The 15359-nt window shown below is 45.4% G+C and overlaps 1 protein-coding gene across 2 annotated transcripts in view; it reads right to left on the reverse strand.

The window, feature by feature from the left end:
- The window catches only part of LHCGR (luteinizing hormone/choriogonadotropin receptor), a 63807-nt gene extending 51494 nt beyond the window's left edge, over nt 1–12313 (reverse strand). For both annotated transcript variants that reach the window (XM_032652794.1, XM_032652795.1), the window contains exon 1: nt 12090–12313. In XM_032652794.1, coding sequence (XP_032508685.1) covers nt 12090–12253 — 164 coding nt within the window. In that variant the 5' untranslated portion in view covers nt 12254–12313. The remainder of the gene's footprint in view (nt 1–12089) is intronic.
- Nucleotides 12314–15359: the final 3046 nt, after the last annotated feature.

The raw sequence follows: 15359 nt of genomic DNA on the forward strand, positions 1-15359 counted from the left end.
CCAGTTTTCTTTTTCTTTTTCCTGCCCTAGTTTTTGAGAATTTATCAGGTGCCTTGTATGAATGTTTCCTCTGTTCTACCATTGAACTCCCAGTCTCTGGTAGATTCCGCCTTCTGACTGTCTCTTGCTTCCAGCCCCTTTATTCCTTTTCCACTGCCACTCTCCTTGGTCATTCTTTTCTTCACCTCGACTGCTCTATAGTCCCCAAACTGGTTTCCCTGTACTCCATCCCGGGTTTCCTCTGCCCAGTCTAGATTAGTCTCCCTGATAACTCCCACCATGTCACTCTTACACTCAGATTCTTCTGTGCCACCCCTTGGCCAGTCTACTTATCTACAAACGTCTCAGCTTTGCATTCAAGGCCCCCGAAATAAAGGCTTGAACTTTATTTGACAGTCCTGTCACCCACTCTTCCCCTCATATCACCAATACACTAAACTTGCACTGTCCAAAAAAGGCAGCCACTAGCCACATATGACCATTGAGCCCTTGAAGTATGTCCAGTCCAAATTGAAACGCACTCTAAGTTTAAAATACATTCCAGATGTCGAAGACTGAGCAAGAAAAGATAATGGAAATGATCTCATTAACAATTATTATATTGATTACATGTTGAGATGGGTGTGGCTAAACCACTCGACTATTTTTTCAGCTCTCTCTCAGGCCCACAGTCCTACTCCCTCCCCTTTCTGCAAGACTGAGCTTTAGCCTACTCCTGAGGAATGCACCCAAACCAGATGAGTTCCCTATCAACTTTTACCCTTGTCTTCATCTGAAATGAAAACTGGAAGAATGCCTTTTGCTGATGCAGATGGTTAATGGTCACGAGACCCCCAGAGGAAGGAAAAACCCCTGGTTTCCATCCAGTGTGGGTGTGCTTCTCTCTAGCAGTCAGGTTTTATTTTTAGCTCTGGCCCCTTTAAAGCCCCCTATCCCCTTTTCCATACCCTGTGGTATGGAGTACAACTTCGAATGTGGAATGTCGCGTCAGCCTGATCCCACCTGTGTGTAAGTTGCCCTCAATAAGCTTCATAATTGCACTTCACGGAGTGGCCTGCTTTGTTTTTCGGTCTCAAGTTTGGAGGATGTTATTCAATATTTCTGCCTTCCAACAAAATGATAATATTTTGTACAGTTGGATTACGTAAAATATTTTATTAAACTTAATTGCACCTTTTAAAACCTTTTAAAATGTGGCAATTGAAAATTAAAATTACACTTGCGACTAACATTATATTTCTACTGGACAGTGCCTCCCTAGACAAATCAGACTACTGTATCTCCTGAATTTACGTCACATTTTCCTGCCTTCACTCACACTGTTTCTACCATCTGGCACATCCACCCTTCTCTGCCGGTCAGATTCTATTCTACCCTTGGTTAAAGGTCTGTCTCAGGCGCTATATACTTTATGGGATGTGTCTTCATCACCGGTTGCATGTGCTTTCTCTCTGGAAGCAGCACAGTGGGGTAGTGAAGAGTAGAGACTCTGGAGCCAGGTTGCCTGGGTTCATTTCACATGTATGAAGTGATGATGATACTAACTACTGCAGAAATTTTTTAGATTAAATAAGAAAATGTTTATGTAATACTCATACAGCATCTAGTGCAAGGTTAGAGCTCAATAAGTACTTTAAATTCACAGCTGCTTACTATGAAGGAGTCAGGCTACCCCAGCTATGCCTGATGACAACTCTCCTTCCTTGTTGGGGATGGGATGGATTCAGCACTTTGGACTCTTCTGTTTGTCACACCCTTATGTCTACAAAATGCCTGTGGCTTGTCTCAAGCTCTCTATTGTCTGCTGATTATACACAGGACAACTGAGAGAGAGGGTAGACATTCCCCCTTGGTACCTTTCTGTTGGGCTCAAGTATCTCTTATAGACCTTGTCTGATAGCCTTGTAAAGAAATGATAAGGAAGTGATAAAGAACAACCTTCCATTAAATATTTCAACTCTAGGGAGCCACTCTGCAGAATTCTCATTTGCTCATTGATTTAAAAAAGTTGTCAGGACTTCCCCGGTGGCGCAGTGGTTGAGAGTCCACCTGCCGATGCAGGGAACACGGGTTCGTGCCCCGGTCCGGGAAGATCCCACATGCCGCGGAGCGGCTGGGCCCGTGAGCCATGGCCGCTGAGCCTGCGCGCGTCTGGAGCCTGTGCTTCGCAACTGGAGAGGCCACAACAGTGAGAGGTCCACGTACCACAAAAAAAAAAAAAAAAGTTCAGTCAGTTGGAACTCTCCCATTGGAAAGTTCAATTTGCACGACTCTTCTCCAAGACAGCCTTTCCAAAGCACCCAAGAAGCTTGGGGAGTTTACGAATTATTGACATAATGTAAACCAAGATTTTTCAAGAAGATTCCCTGGATGATGGATTTTCCAAGTCATTTGTGCAACAACTAAATTAAAAATATAAAGCCTCAGAGGAGAATGGTAACACATCTTAGCACTTACTCAAAACCCATTTAAAGTTTTCTAAAGACACAAAGCAAAGTAACCCAATCTTTACCCCCAAACTAGAATTCTTCTAGCAATAATATAACATGACAAGAATAACTCTGGTAAATAAAACTACATGTTGACTTCTCCCCAGGGAGGGTCTGCATTTTGTGTAATGATTTCTCAAAAATATTTTTTAGAAGCAGAGAATATTATGTTGTCAGGGCAGTGACATTGCAGATATGCTCCAGGAAACTCTTTCATTACAAGCTTCTGTTTGCAGACACATTTTTTTTGGTGAGCCTGTAAAAGCTGGTTGCAACTGATATACTACATACTTTTTTTTTTTTTTTTTTTTTTTTTTTTTGCGGTACGCAGGCCTCTCACTGTTGTGGCCTCTCCCGTTGCGGAGCAACAGGCTCCGGACGCACAGGCTCAGCGGCCATGGCTCACGGGCCCAGCCACTCCGCGGCATGTGGGATCTTCCCGGACCAGGGTGCGAACCCACGTCCCCTGCATCGGCAGGCGGACTCTCAACCACTGCGCCACCAGGGAAGCCCTACATACTTTTAATTAACTTGATGGAATGGGTCTGAATTGCCTGACATTACTGGCATGTGCGCCTTCACTTTTCACTAACTCCTCAGCTCTGGTAGACACTGATTTGTGTGGGTGCCTGGTTCAAAAATGCCCCTTCTCTGGAAGCATCTCACTGCTGGTTGCAATAGGGTGGAAGCATCTCATTGACTGTGCTTCTGTCTCAGGAGTAGGGTGTGGAGCCATCAGATTCTCTCTCTCAGGAATTTAAACTTGTAATAGATGGGAGGAATCTTTGGAGCTGATTCACTGTAAAGGTGGAATCTACAGAAAAGTGCCCTAACCTCTTGCCGCCATATTCTCTCTGGATCTTGCTCACATCCTTCTACCTCTTCATTCTTCTGTTAAGTTAATCTCTTATGATTAAATTTGTCAGAGATGATTTCTGGTGCTTGCAAATGAGAAAAGCCTTAATCAGAGACCCACCCAAGGTTTCCAGGGGGAAGTCATCCACTCTTCATTGATGATCTGTAACACAGACAGGGCACGTGCCTGGTGGTCAGTGAGAGAGCAGAAGGCTTTGAATAGTGCTTCCCTGGTGGCCTCTCTAAGCTGGTGTCAAAGGCCAGGATGGAGCTTATGGGATAAGCGTGTTAGCCCAGTTGCCCCTGTAGAGAGTGAGGCTTAAAGAACTACAGCTCAAATAATACCTCCACCAAGGTATCTTTGTTACTCTGGCTAGAAGGGATAGCTCCCTTCTCTAAACTCTCACCAGCCTTTGTTTATAGCCATCATCTGGCTTTTATCACCTTCTGCATTTCACTGCCGTCATCTGAGAACTAGTCCTCTCTCTCCTATGGCTGGAAGACTGTAAGCTCTTGGAGGGCACGGGCGGTGTCTATGGATCCTGCACATTATCCTGTACATTTCAGTATGTAGTTCCTGAGCGGTCAACACGTCTGACCTGAAGGTTTTCTATGTGTCCAGCTGGAGGTTTAGGGATGTGGAATGGGGAAAGGACCCAGAATAGGCTTGGACGCTCTAGCTGGACAGATAGGACTGACCCAATTGAATGACAGAAAACAGGGTATAATCAGGTGTTAGGTGGCATGTTTGAGGAGCAGCTCAGCCTGGGCTGAAAAAACTAGCATATCAGACTCCAGGCAGTAATGAGCTCTGCTATTTCGGGATTCTAACTTATTCACCTTCCAGGCTGAGAAGACCTAGTGGGTCATTTTCTCTAATTAACACCCCACAGGAACAAAACTATTCCATCAGGCTTCCCCCTTGGATGACAGATATTTACTGTTCAACCTCATATATGGGCTGCAGGTTTTTCAGGTCTTCTCTGCATCATCAGATTGTTAAAATAATACTTTGTAGTTATGGGAAACCTTTATTTCCGAGTATTTTGGGCCCTGCTGTCTTGTTTATCTTCACCACAGTCAGCCCCACTCAGGGGCAAGAATCATCACGCCCCTTTTACAGACAGCACAGAGGATTTAACACTGTCCTGAGCCCACAGTGCAAATTAGGGAAAGAGGGACCTGGTGCTAGAACTCACGTCTGCAGGTCTTTGTCCTGTTGAGCAATTCAGATAATCTGGGGACTGTGTTGGACCCTGCCCTGTCGTACCAGGGCATCTCCACCCCTGTGGCCTCAGAAATGCTGTCCGCTGTTGCTCGTGAGGTAGAATTATGAACCTAGGAGTCACCTCATTTTATCAGCGTCAAGGACAAATTTAACAGCAGCGAGGGATAAAGCCTTCATTCTGAAAGTTGAGTTTTACTTGTAAATTGGACTTTTCTGAATTCGGCCCAGGTGGCATTAAAGAGCTGTGGTTCAGGGCCACACAGAGAGCAGCTGTGAGTGGTTTGCTGGCTGGGACGGGGTGGCATCTCCCTGGGAGGCAGAAGCTGAGAGTAAATGAGGACCATGTGGAGAAGCTGCTAGAAGCTGCCCACGGAGTTAGAAAGCCCACCTGACTGGTGGGTGGGATTATTTTAATTGCCTTCTTAAAAAAAAGAGCTGGTGCAAAATTTGCTAAAATCTGCATTAAATGTGATTTTTCACACACCAAGGGGAGCTGCCAGAACAGAACTCATATGCTCCCGTGGAGCCAGCCCTCTTGGGTCTGGAAGTGAGCAGCAGGGCCTCTCTCCACCACCATGGCTCAACTGGCTTTAAAATTCCATGTGTAAGATCAAAATTACACAAGGCCAAGACACCGTCTGGTGCAGTCAACCTGGGAGATTGTATTTTGGAAAGAAAGCTTTTGTGCCTCATTTCAAGCCATGAAAAGAAGCCAAATTGAGGAGCCTGGGAAGAAGATAGAGGTGGGTAAAGGAACAGAACCGGAGCCCTGAATTAATCTGACATACTGCCTTTGTTTTTTGCTGTATTGGGTCTTCATTGCTGTGCGTGGACTTTCTCTAGTTGTGGCGAGCAGGGGCTACTCATCATTGCGGTGCACGTGCTTCTCATTGTGGTGGCCTCTCATTGTGGAGCACAGGCTGTAGACGTGTGGGCTTCAGCAGTTGTGGCGCATGGGCCCAGAAGTTGTGGCTCATGGCCTCTAGAGCACAGGCTCAGTAGTTGTGGCGCATGGGCTTAGCTGCTCCGCGGCATGTGGGATCTTGGCGGACCAGGGCTCGAACCCGTGTCCCCTGCACTGGCAGGTGGACTCTTAACCACTGCACCACCAGGGAAGTCCCTGACATACTGCTTTTGAAATTAAAAAAAAAAAGAATAATGTAGAAAAAAATCCAAAGAATTATTGCTCTCCAAAGGGAGAGCTGGGTCCAATGACAAAGGGATCCGTGTGTGAAGATTTTTGGCTCTACACTTTCATTGAGATTTTGGGAACTCTGTTGCTTGCTTTTCAGTGTCCTGCTAGGGGTCACCATTCACTTTCCCCAAAAGGATGATTTTTAAACTAATAAAATCTGGCCCTTGCAAAGCTTCCCCCGGGGAGTCTGTTTATAGGCACAGCCAGGTTTAAGAATTGTCTTGAAGGTAATAGCTGGGAGGGCTGAGTCAAAACTGAGGTTCAAGATCAACCTCTACCTTGGGTCTTTGTTTTTCTTTTTTGTCTGTTTTTTGCTGTTGTTGGTTATTTTTGGTTTGTTTTTGTGGGAGTAGGGTAGGAAGGTGGGACATGAGTTTTCAGAATTCCAAGGTTTTGTTTTTGTTTTGTCTGGTTCAGCTTCAGGGAAGCTGTAGGTAGGGCCAAGCTGTCCTACTTGTAAGAGTTTGGTAGGCTTCCCTCTATCCTGTGGACTCTTACCTGGTGTCCTGGACGGGAACCAATAGATCTCAATTCAGGCTGCCTTGGTGGTTGTTTTGTTTTGTTTTAATGGACCCTGGGCTGAGGATTGATTTTTCTCTAATAAGTAAGTTAAAACAAATTAACAACAAACAGTAGAACAATCTATGGAATTGTTGGGCTGTACTAATGTAGGTAAGCTTCCAGTCTTGCTTCTCTGGATGGCCCTTTCAAAGGAGAGATTGGGAGGTCTGCAAATCTGGGACCTGGATGTTGACTCCCTCTGCTACTCATAGCACCTCATCACCTCCCCATTTTCTAGGATGGAGATTTTTAAGTGACATTTAGGTGTGGTACATGCTAACTGACATACATACTTCCTTTTTGCATTGGTTCATTGTTCCTATTCAGCTCGCTACTCAGTTTGATCACCATGTAGTTCAATAGACACTTTAATCAAACCACCTGTGAAATTTGGGGAATCCTGAGTTGACTAAGACCTCTTCAGGTGCTTCTCACTTTGGCACAATGATCCAAAACCATGGTGGGGTGAGGTGGGGACTCCCCCACCCCTTGCCCCAACACACACACACGCCAGGGGCATTTGGCAAATGTCTGAAGACATTTTCGGTTGTCATCATTTGGGAGGGCAGTGCTACTGGCATATAGTGGGTGGAGGCCAGGGATGCTACTAAACACCCTACAGTATATGAAACAGCCCCCAACAGCAAATGATTATCTGGCCCCAAATGACAATTGCGTTGAGGCTGAGAAACCCTGCTGTTGCAGAGGAGGTACACATGGAATAAACAGTTACGTTATGTGGGGTGTATGCAAAAGTAGATGTAAGTACAAGGTATCAGAGCAAGTATGTGTGTGTGGGAGAGAGGGAACATTGGGGAAAGCTTGTTGGAAGTGACTCCAAATCATGATTTTTACTTAATGCCTTTGTAATCAACTGTCCAAGAATGACTTTGAAAGTTTATTAGTTAAGATCAGTTTATTAAGATTAGTTTATTAGTTCCTACATATTAGGAATTTTTTTTTCTTTTTGAACAACTCTCTGGGTAATTTAATCAAATATTTCTGATGACTTTATATCTTCCCTTACCAAAAAATTTCTCCAAAGAACCAGGGAGAGGTATAAAAAGGGAAGGATCCATGCAACCGTATTCTTTGCCTCTCAGTAAGGAAATGTCTAGCCTACTCTCACCTGTGTTTTTCCTCCACCTGGACTCTCCTTCCCTTCTCTCCTTCAAGGGTTAGCCTCATAACCCTGGTCCATGACACCTTCGCTTGGAGATTTCAGTCCATAGTGAGTGATCTATTTCCTGAATTCCTTAGAGCCTCGTTGCCTCTCTCTTCCTACCTACACGTCTCTTGGGTGTGGGCGTGTTTCCACCTAGATTGTGGGCTCCTCAAGGACAGGGACCATGCCCTCCATTGGTACATCCTTCTACAGCATAGAACATCATTCTGGATCCTGATTTATTCTCAAGGTAGGAGAAGGAGAAAGACATTCAGGAAAGATGTCAGAAAATTAACATCTTCCTGTGACACTGGACTGACGGATACAGCACGTTTTATCCTTCCAAAGTCTCTGGATTGTGTCTTATAATAAAGTCTAAAAGTTTAATCTCTGTTTAGTAGGCACAGCATGCAAAAAATAAATTGCTATTATTATTATTAGCATTTTCTTACTAACAGATTTTTCAGAAGCTGTTTCCATACCAAGCAGATCAACCTTTCTGTTGTCATAGAGACAAAGATCTTTATATAACCATGGGCAAGGTGAGATTTTTTTTTTCCCTCTCCCTCCTTCGACTTGTCTGGAACTAATAACAAAAGGAAAAGGACGTTTTTTAAATTAATTATTTTCTTTTACTTTTTTTTTTCTCCAATTAAAATGAGTGAATACATGGGAGGCTTTTTTTTTCTTTTTTGTATCACATTTTAGATTTTAAATATCTAAGGTTTTAATAAAATATTATTGGGCTGGAAAGATCTGAACAATTGAACAATGCCATTTGCAAGCAGTGGGCTTATCAATGATAAGCAATTATTATCCATTTTCCTTTTTTTTATTTTTTAACCAAATAGTGGACTTTAGATGGAAGTCTTACAAGGCAGGACTACCAAGGCCTGAAATGATTAAAACATGAACTAGCATCTACTGAGGGGCCAGTGATGAATTTTAAGGTGCTCTGTGGTACTCGCCTCCTCCAACCCCCAGAATTGAGAAATCTACCCTTCTCTCTACAGAATCAGACCCTGTGGATAACAGTGCAAGACCACATCCCTCTTATCCCTTATCTCATAATTTCAGCTCTCTTCTTTTTATGAACTCCCAATAACTTGTTATTCATGGCATTTTCTATCTTGTAATTACTGTTTACCACTTCATTCATTCATCGTCAAGAAAAGAGGATTTAAGCAGAACCCATTCACTTTTTCTTTCCTTTGCCTCAATGTTAAGTTATACCTTCATCCATCTGTCTTCTTCTGCCAGAGCTCAGAAGTATCCCTCTCTTTTGACGAACCCTTCCCCTCTGATCTGACACTCATGTCTTCCTCCCACTCCCATGGGCATCTTATACCATCATCCCTTGTGTCTTCAGTCTGTCCTTCTCCATGGACTCCTTCCTCTACTCCTTTTTTTGAAGACAAAACAAAACAAACAAAACAAAAAATTTTTTCTTAATCTTGTTTATTTTTCCATATCTCAGACTTTGAAGTTTTAATCTGATCACAGCTGCCTTTTGCAATAAATAGGTACTGTGTGTGTGTGTGTGTGTGTGTGTGTGTGTGTGTCAGGGGTGTTGGGAGGGGATGGAGAAGAGAAGTGTCTGGCACAAAGAAGTTTAAAACATGCTCCCTGCTTTCCAGAAGATTATATCCTCCATGGAGGAATACCTTGATTCTCAAACTTCAACATGCATCAGAATCACCTGGGGAGCTTGTTAAAATACAGATTGCTGGACTACACCTTCAGAGTTTCTGATGCAGAAACTGGGGCCCTGAGAGTATGCATTTCTAACATTTTCCAGGTGGTACTTATGCTGCTGGTATGAAGAACATGGCCTTAAAGAAACTACCCTCCTATTCGTTCTGTGCATCCTCTTGTCATACGGATGTTGAAGTCACCTTGTCATGCTGAAAAACTTATCCCCTTTTGGCTTTTATAGGCTCCACCTCCATAGGGTTCGCCCTTGAAGGATGAGGTCATCTCTCAATTATCTGATCCTTGGGAAGCCTGACTTTGTGTGGGTCAGAGCGCGTGCTGACCTAAGGGGTTTAAATGTCTAGGAGGAGGGCTTCCCTGGTGGCGCAGTGGTTGAGAGTCTGCCTGCCAATGCAGGGGACACGGGTTCGAGCCCTGGTCTGGGAAGATCCCACATGCCGCGGAGCGACTGGGCCCGTGAGCCACAACTACTGAGCCTGTGTGTCTGGAGCCTGTGCTCCGCAACAGGAGAGGCCACGACGGTGAGAGGCCCGTGCACGGCGATGAGGAGTGGCCCCCGCTCGCCGCAACTAGAGAAAGCCCTCGCACAGAAACGAAGACCCTACACAGCCAAAAAAAAAAATAAATAAATAAATGAATTAATTTAAAAAAAAAAAAAGAAAACACCATTAAAAAAAAAAAAAAAAAAATGTCTAGGAGGAGATGCTGCTGGTGTGCATGGCAAGATAATGCATGTGAAGGGAGGGAGTCAGGGATTCTCTAGAATCCCACAGGAATGTTCGGAGCCTGGACAACTGGCTTCTTTTGGGGAGTGGGACTAACCAGCCTCAGCATGCCAGCAGTACTTATTTTGTACCTGTTTCCCACTTCCATCCCCAAACCTAGTTAACCCTATAAAATCTTTCTGAGGTGTTCAAGGCTTCTTTAAACTGTGCCGTGGGGCAGTGAGAGAATTTGTTTCGTTTTAGTCTTTTCACTTCAGCCTACTCCAGGGAAGAGGTACTACTCTCCTAAGGCCAGTGTGGGTGTGGCAGAGAGACCTCAGTGAAAAGCCGAATCTGAAAGGGGCGGGCACTTGCCTCACCCATGCCTGCCTCACCCATGCCTGTCTCCTGGTAGAAACCAGGAGATTTTCTAACTCAGTGCCAATTTGGAGAAGCTGAGAATTTTTTTTCTTTTTTTAAAGGAAGGGGTAATTTTCTTACAAAAACTAGCAAATATAAAAAGATAGCAGGTGAAGCCCTGTCTTTGCGACTCAATAGCTGTGGGACCTTGGGTAGATTTTTCCAACTCTTTGGATCTCAGGTTCTTATAACCTGTATGATAAGTACCAGGTGAGTGAGAAAGGCACCGTGTTAGTGGCACAATCATCCTTAAGAGCAAGATGGGAGGCTTGTCAGGGAAGGACAAGGGCTGGGACTTGGAGGGCAGCTTCTATGGATTTATTTATTGATTGAAACAAATTCTATTAGCGTGGTCCTCACCTTCAGGGAATTGAGCTGACAAGATAATTAATGCAAACCAATTAATATAAGCCCCTCAACCTTTAAACTGTATCTTTCAACCACAAATATTCCCCAAAGGCCACTAACTGTCCCAGAGGAGAATCTCAGCCCTTCAGGAGGGTGGAGGAATTCCTTCCATGAAGCAAGCTCCTGACAGACTGCTGGGAGCCCAAAGGCATGGGGCGGGGGGGGGGGGGGGTGGTGGGGGGGACTCTTTCCTCCCCCAGCATGGAATTCCATCACGTCTAACAGTTAGAACATAACCAACACCTCTACCAGCCTGGTGCCTTTTGGACACTTTTATAGTCTTCTTCTTTTTTTCCTTTCCTTTTCTCTTTTAACAACTTTATCAAGATGTAATTTATATACTCTAAAATTCACCCATTTTAACTGTACATTGCGATGGTTTTTAGTATGTTCATGGAGTTGTGCAACCATAACCACCATCTAATTTTAGATAATTTTCATCACCACAGAAAGCAACAGCCATTAGCAGTCACTGGGCCTTCACTCCAACCTGATGGCTACTCATCTCCTTTCTGTCTATCTGGACATTCCATATAAATAGAACCATATACTATGTGGTACCTTTTCCCGAAAAAGTGTCTGGTGACACTCAAGACACGCTAGTATCGAAGACCCCCCCTCTCCTCTATACCCCATCACTACAACAGCCAGCTTCCTCCACCTGCCTGCCAATGTATACAGCTCCCTAAGGGGTGGTGGTGTGCCAGAGCTGGAACTCAAGGCCTCACATCGATTCGGCAACCGGATTGAAATGCAAGTACATCTGATCAGACAACCAGGCTGAAATGCAAGTACATCTGGGGCTGGGGTGGAGCAATGACTTGTATGCTCACTAAGGTGTAGGTGAGCACTGGTTGGGGGATGTGCCAGCCAGCAGTCCCCATTGAGTGACCAGGTCACGCCTGGACACTGGGCCCGAGCGCCCCATTCCTAGAGGAACATAGGGTAAACAGAGCGCACAGTAACCTTCGCCATCCTGGCTGGCCCAAGGCTCAAAGAACACGCAAGACTTCTCCGGGCAGAGATAGCTGCTGACTGAGGAGCATGACACCCCGTCTGCTTCCAGCAGCTGCAGGGAGCGAAGCCATCCCGTGTGGCCTCTGGGCAGTTCCACGCCCCTGGCCGTGGCCCCAAGCAGGGTGAAAGAGAGGGCCTGGGGCCATCTGGGGCTGGAGGGTGCTCGGGACCCCAACCCCAGGTGTGGCGGGGCGTGGCAAAGACGCCAAACTTGGGCTTATCACCCTGAGAGGTGGCGCAGCGTCTTTCTCCTAGTATCTAGGGGACCAAAGAGCAGGGAGGCAAGGCGGCCGGAGCGAACGAGGGTGCCGGGGCGGGGGCGCCGCGTACTCACAGTCGGCTGAGGCCGGCCCGCGGGCCGGGGCAGCGCAGGGCGCCGTCGGGCGGGCAGCTGCAGGGCTCGGGGCAGGGCTCCCCGCGCAGCGCCCGGGGCAGCGGCGGCGGCGGCAGCAGCAGGAGCAGCAGCAGCGGCCGCAGCGCGGGGGGCCACCGCCGCATGGTCGGGAGCCTGAGCGCGGGCTCCTGCGGCTGGGCCAGTGCCCCGGACAGCCCGGGAGCGCGGCCCGCGCCCCTCTCCCCGCCCACTGGCCTGCCCTCCGGCTCCTCCCGCGCCGGCCCGCCCCTGCCCCCCCCATCCCCGACGGCGCCCCCGCTGCTGAGTCTCCGCTCTGCCTCGACCCAGGACAGTGGCCTGAGGGACCCCATCACCTCCTCTCTGCTGCGTTCCCCAGCCTGGCCTCTGCATCTCCAAATGGCCCTAGTTACAGGAGGTAGCGTGTGGAAGTGGTGAATGCTTTGGATACGGGAAGAGGTGGGGAGTTCTGAATTCTTGTCCTGGCTCTGCTGTTAACTATGAGTGTGAAGTTGAGCGAGTTGTGTTCCTTTCCCGAATCTCTTATTTCATCTGTGAGAGGGACGGACTGATGATACTCGATACCAGCCCTGGCCGCTTCAGAAGGGGTGAAAGACGCTCCTCCTCCACTCTTCCATTCTCAGCCCCCAAATCCTTTCCCATTCTCTCCCAGCAACTCCTTCAGGCTATGGGTAATCTCTGTCCTCCCAACAACCCCGGTAATTTTTCTCTTGGTAGTAACCACTTTCCTCCTAACAGTAGTGATTTGAGCGTGTTCTCTACCTTCACTATAGACTGTGAGGTCCTAGAAAGCAAAGTTCAGTTCAGATTTATTTTTATATTTCTGGCTTCTACATGGTAAGTCCTCAATAAAGATGTGTTGATGAATGAAACTGCTATAATAATGTACAGTGGCCGCTGCAATGGGAGGCCCAGGATAGGCTAGACCCTGTGACAGGTTCTCTCCCTCACATCACGTCTAAGTTTCACCATAAACTAGAAGGGTGTTTGCAACGACAAAAATGATGTCCTGAGAGGTTGCGTGACTTCTGTGAAATCACAGAGCTCTTAAATCACTAGTGGAAACCTGTTTGAACTCATGTCTCTCACTCACTTTGTCTTACCTATGAAAAAAATTAATATATGATTTGCATACCAAGGACTTGAAAAGGAGACAAATTTTATGGTTAACCATGGGGATGCAAGATTTCCCCTATTTAATTTCATCATTAAAACACTTTTCCTTTCCTCCTTCCAAGGACTCTGTTTGGATTCTGGAAAGAGGTGGATTTTGAGAGCGGGGAAGGTGTCTAAGACTCTACAGACAGGAAATAAAAGAACAGAGTTCCTTCTTTTTCTTTTGAAGCTAACTCTCAAGGTCAGACCAGCTAAGTCACCAGTCTGTAGTGTCTTGTGAGTCTCTTGCCTGAGGAAGGTAGATTTTTTTTTTTTTTTTTGCGGTATGCGGGCCTCTCACTGTTGTGGCCTCTCCCGTTGCGGAGCACAGGCTCCGGATGCACAGGCCCAGCGGTCATGGCTCACGGGCTCAGCCACTCCGCGGCATGTGGGAATCTTCCTGGACTGGGGCACGAACCCGTGTCCACTGCATCAGCAGGCGGAACTCTCAACCACTGCGCCACCAGGGAAGCCCAGATTGTTTTTTTTTAATTAAAAAAAAATCATATGGCTTTGGCCACATTGTGCTAGATGGCATAAAAAAAAAACAACAAAGCTTTTGTCTACAATATTGTCTTTCTTCTCTGGATCCCTCTCTTCTACTGTTTACCTGATCTCCTCACCCTTTCATACCACTGTATATGCTATTCACTCACCTGGAATGATTTTCTCTTCCTTTCCCATATTCCATTAGGTAAACTCCTGGTTGTCCTTCAAAACTCAGCCCAAAGTCATTTCCACTGTAATGCCTTCCTGGACCCAACCTAGCTGAGTAATTGTGCCCACAGCACTTGATTTTATGGCCTGTAATATAACACTCTGTAATTATTGCTTTAGTTTTGCTCCCCCCGACTATTCATCTTAGTATTGCTAGGACATGTTTCTAGCTCCTAATAGGTGCTCAGTATATATCTGTTGAATAACAAGATGAATAAATGAAACCCAAGCACAGATCTATATATAGATGCTTGGTAAATCATCTGAGATGAGCTTAACAGACTTGCTTGATTAATTCTCAACCACTATGGATCTATCTGGATAAGTATCAAGTAATTACTCATGACTACTTTGAGGTCACATTTTCTTTCCCCTTTTAATTTGTCAGATTTTGGTAAGGGAGTTGGGATAGCACTGGCTTTTCAAACGTTTCCACCATGTAGCATGAAGTGCAGGAGGGAAGGAATGAATAACTCAAGGTGGCCGAGTGGCATTTATTCCAAGTCTTATGTTTTATGTGGCTTTTTCTTTTTACTTCATAGCATTTCTGTTATATGAAATGAACCATTGTTCTCACTCATCCCTGAAGAACCATTTGATTCTGTGCTTGGATATCCTTGGGGGCTACTTACACTCCAGTAGGAGAAGTTTTGGGCAGTCAGAATATCTTGACCATCATCAATAGTATGACTTTGGTCTTCAGTTTCCTTATCTGTAGGAGGAGGGGTTGGAGTCCACGATCCCTAAGGCTCTTCTAGCTCTAAAAATGCAAGGACTTTGTGGCCAGCACTTATTGTATTGGAAGTAGAAGGAGTTGAATTGTTTACATTGATTTCTTATTGCTTGTCTTGGAAATCAAATCCTGTTTATGAAGAGGTGAAGTTGTTTATTTGGAAGAAAACTCACAACTGTAATGAGTTTTCATAAAATTTTTCTATCTATGAGTAATTTCAGTTGGATCTTAATCGTCACGTCAGTTCTTGCAATGTACCTATTATAACAAAATCATATGGAATTGTTTGCTATAATCACAAAAGTTTGTTACAATGGAACTTACCTATCCTACTCATTAATATGTGACCTATTTAGTGTGAATATTTTTAAACCTGAAGGACTTCTGAGTCATATAACTATGCTTGTAGTTGCTTTTGTCACAGAACTGCAAAAGAGCATGACCCACAAGGATTGCTAATTATATTTTGCTGACAAACTAAAGTTCATGGAATTCATAAGAAGTTTATTCTACCTTAGAGATATAAAAATATCTGACACCACAACTCAGAAATCCTAATAGAGCTCTCCAGAATTCTAGAACAGAGCTTCTCATATTGTAGGGTACAGAAGTATCATTTGGGAAGC

This window comes from Phocoena sinus, chromosome 13, assembly GCF_008692025.1.
Source record: "Phocoena sinus isolate mPhoSin1 chromosome 13, mPhoSin1.pri, whole genome shotgun sequence".
Lineage (NCBI taxonomy): Eukaryota > Metazoa > Chordata > Mammalia > Artiodactyla > Phocoenidae > Phocoena > Phocoena sinus.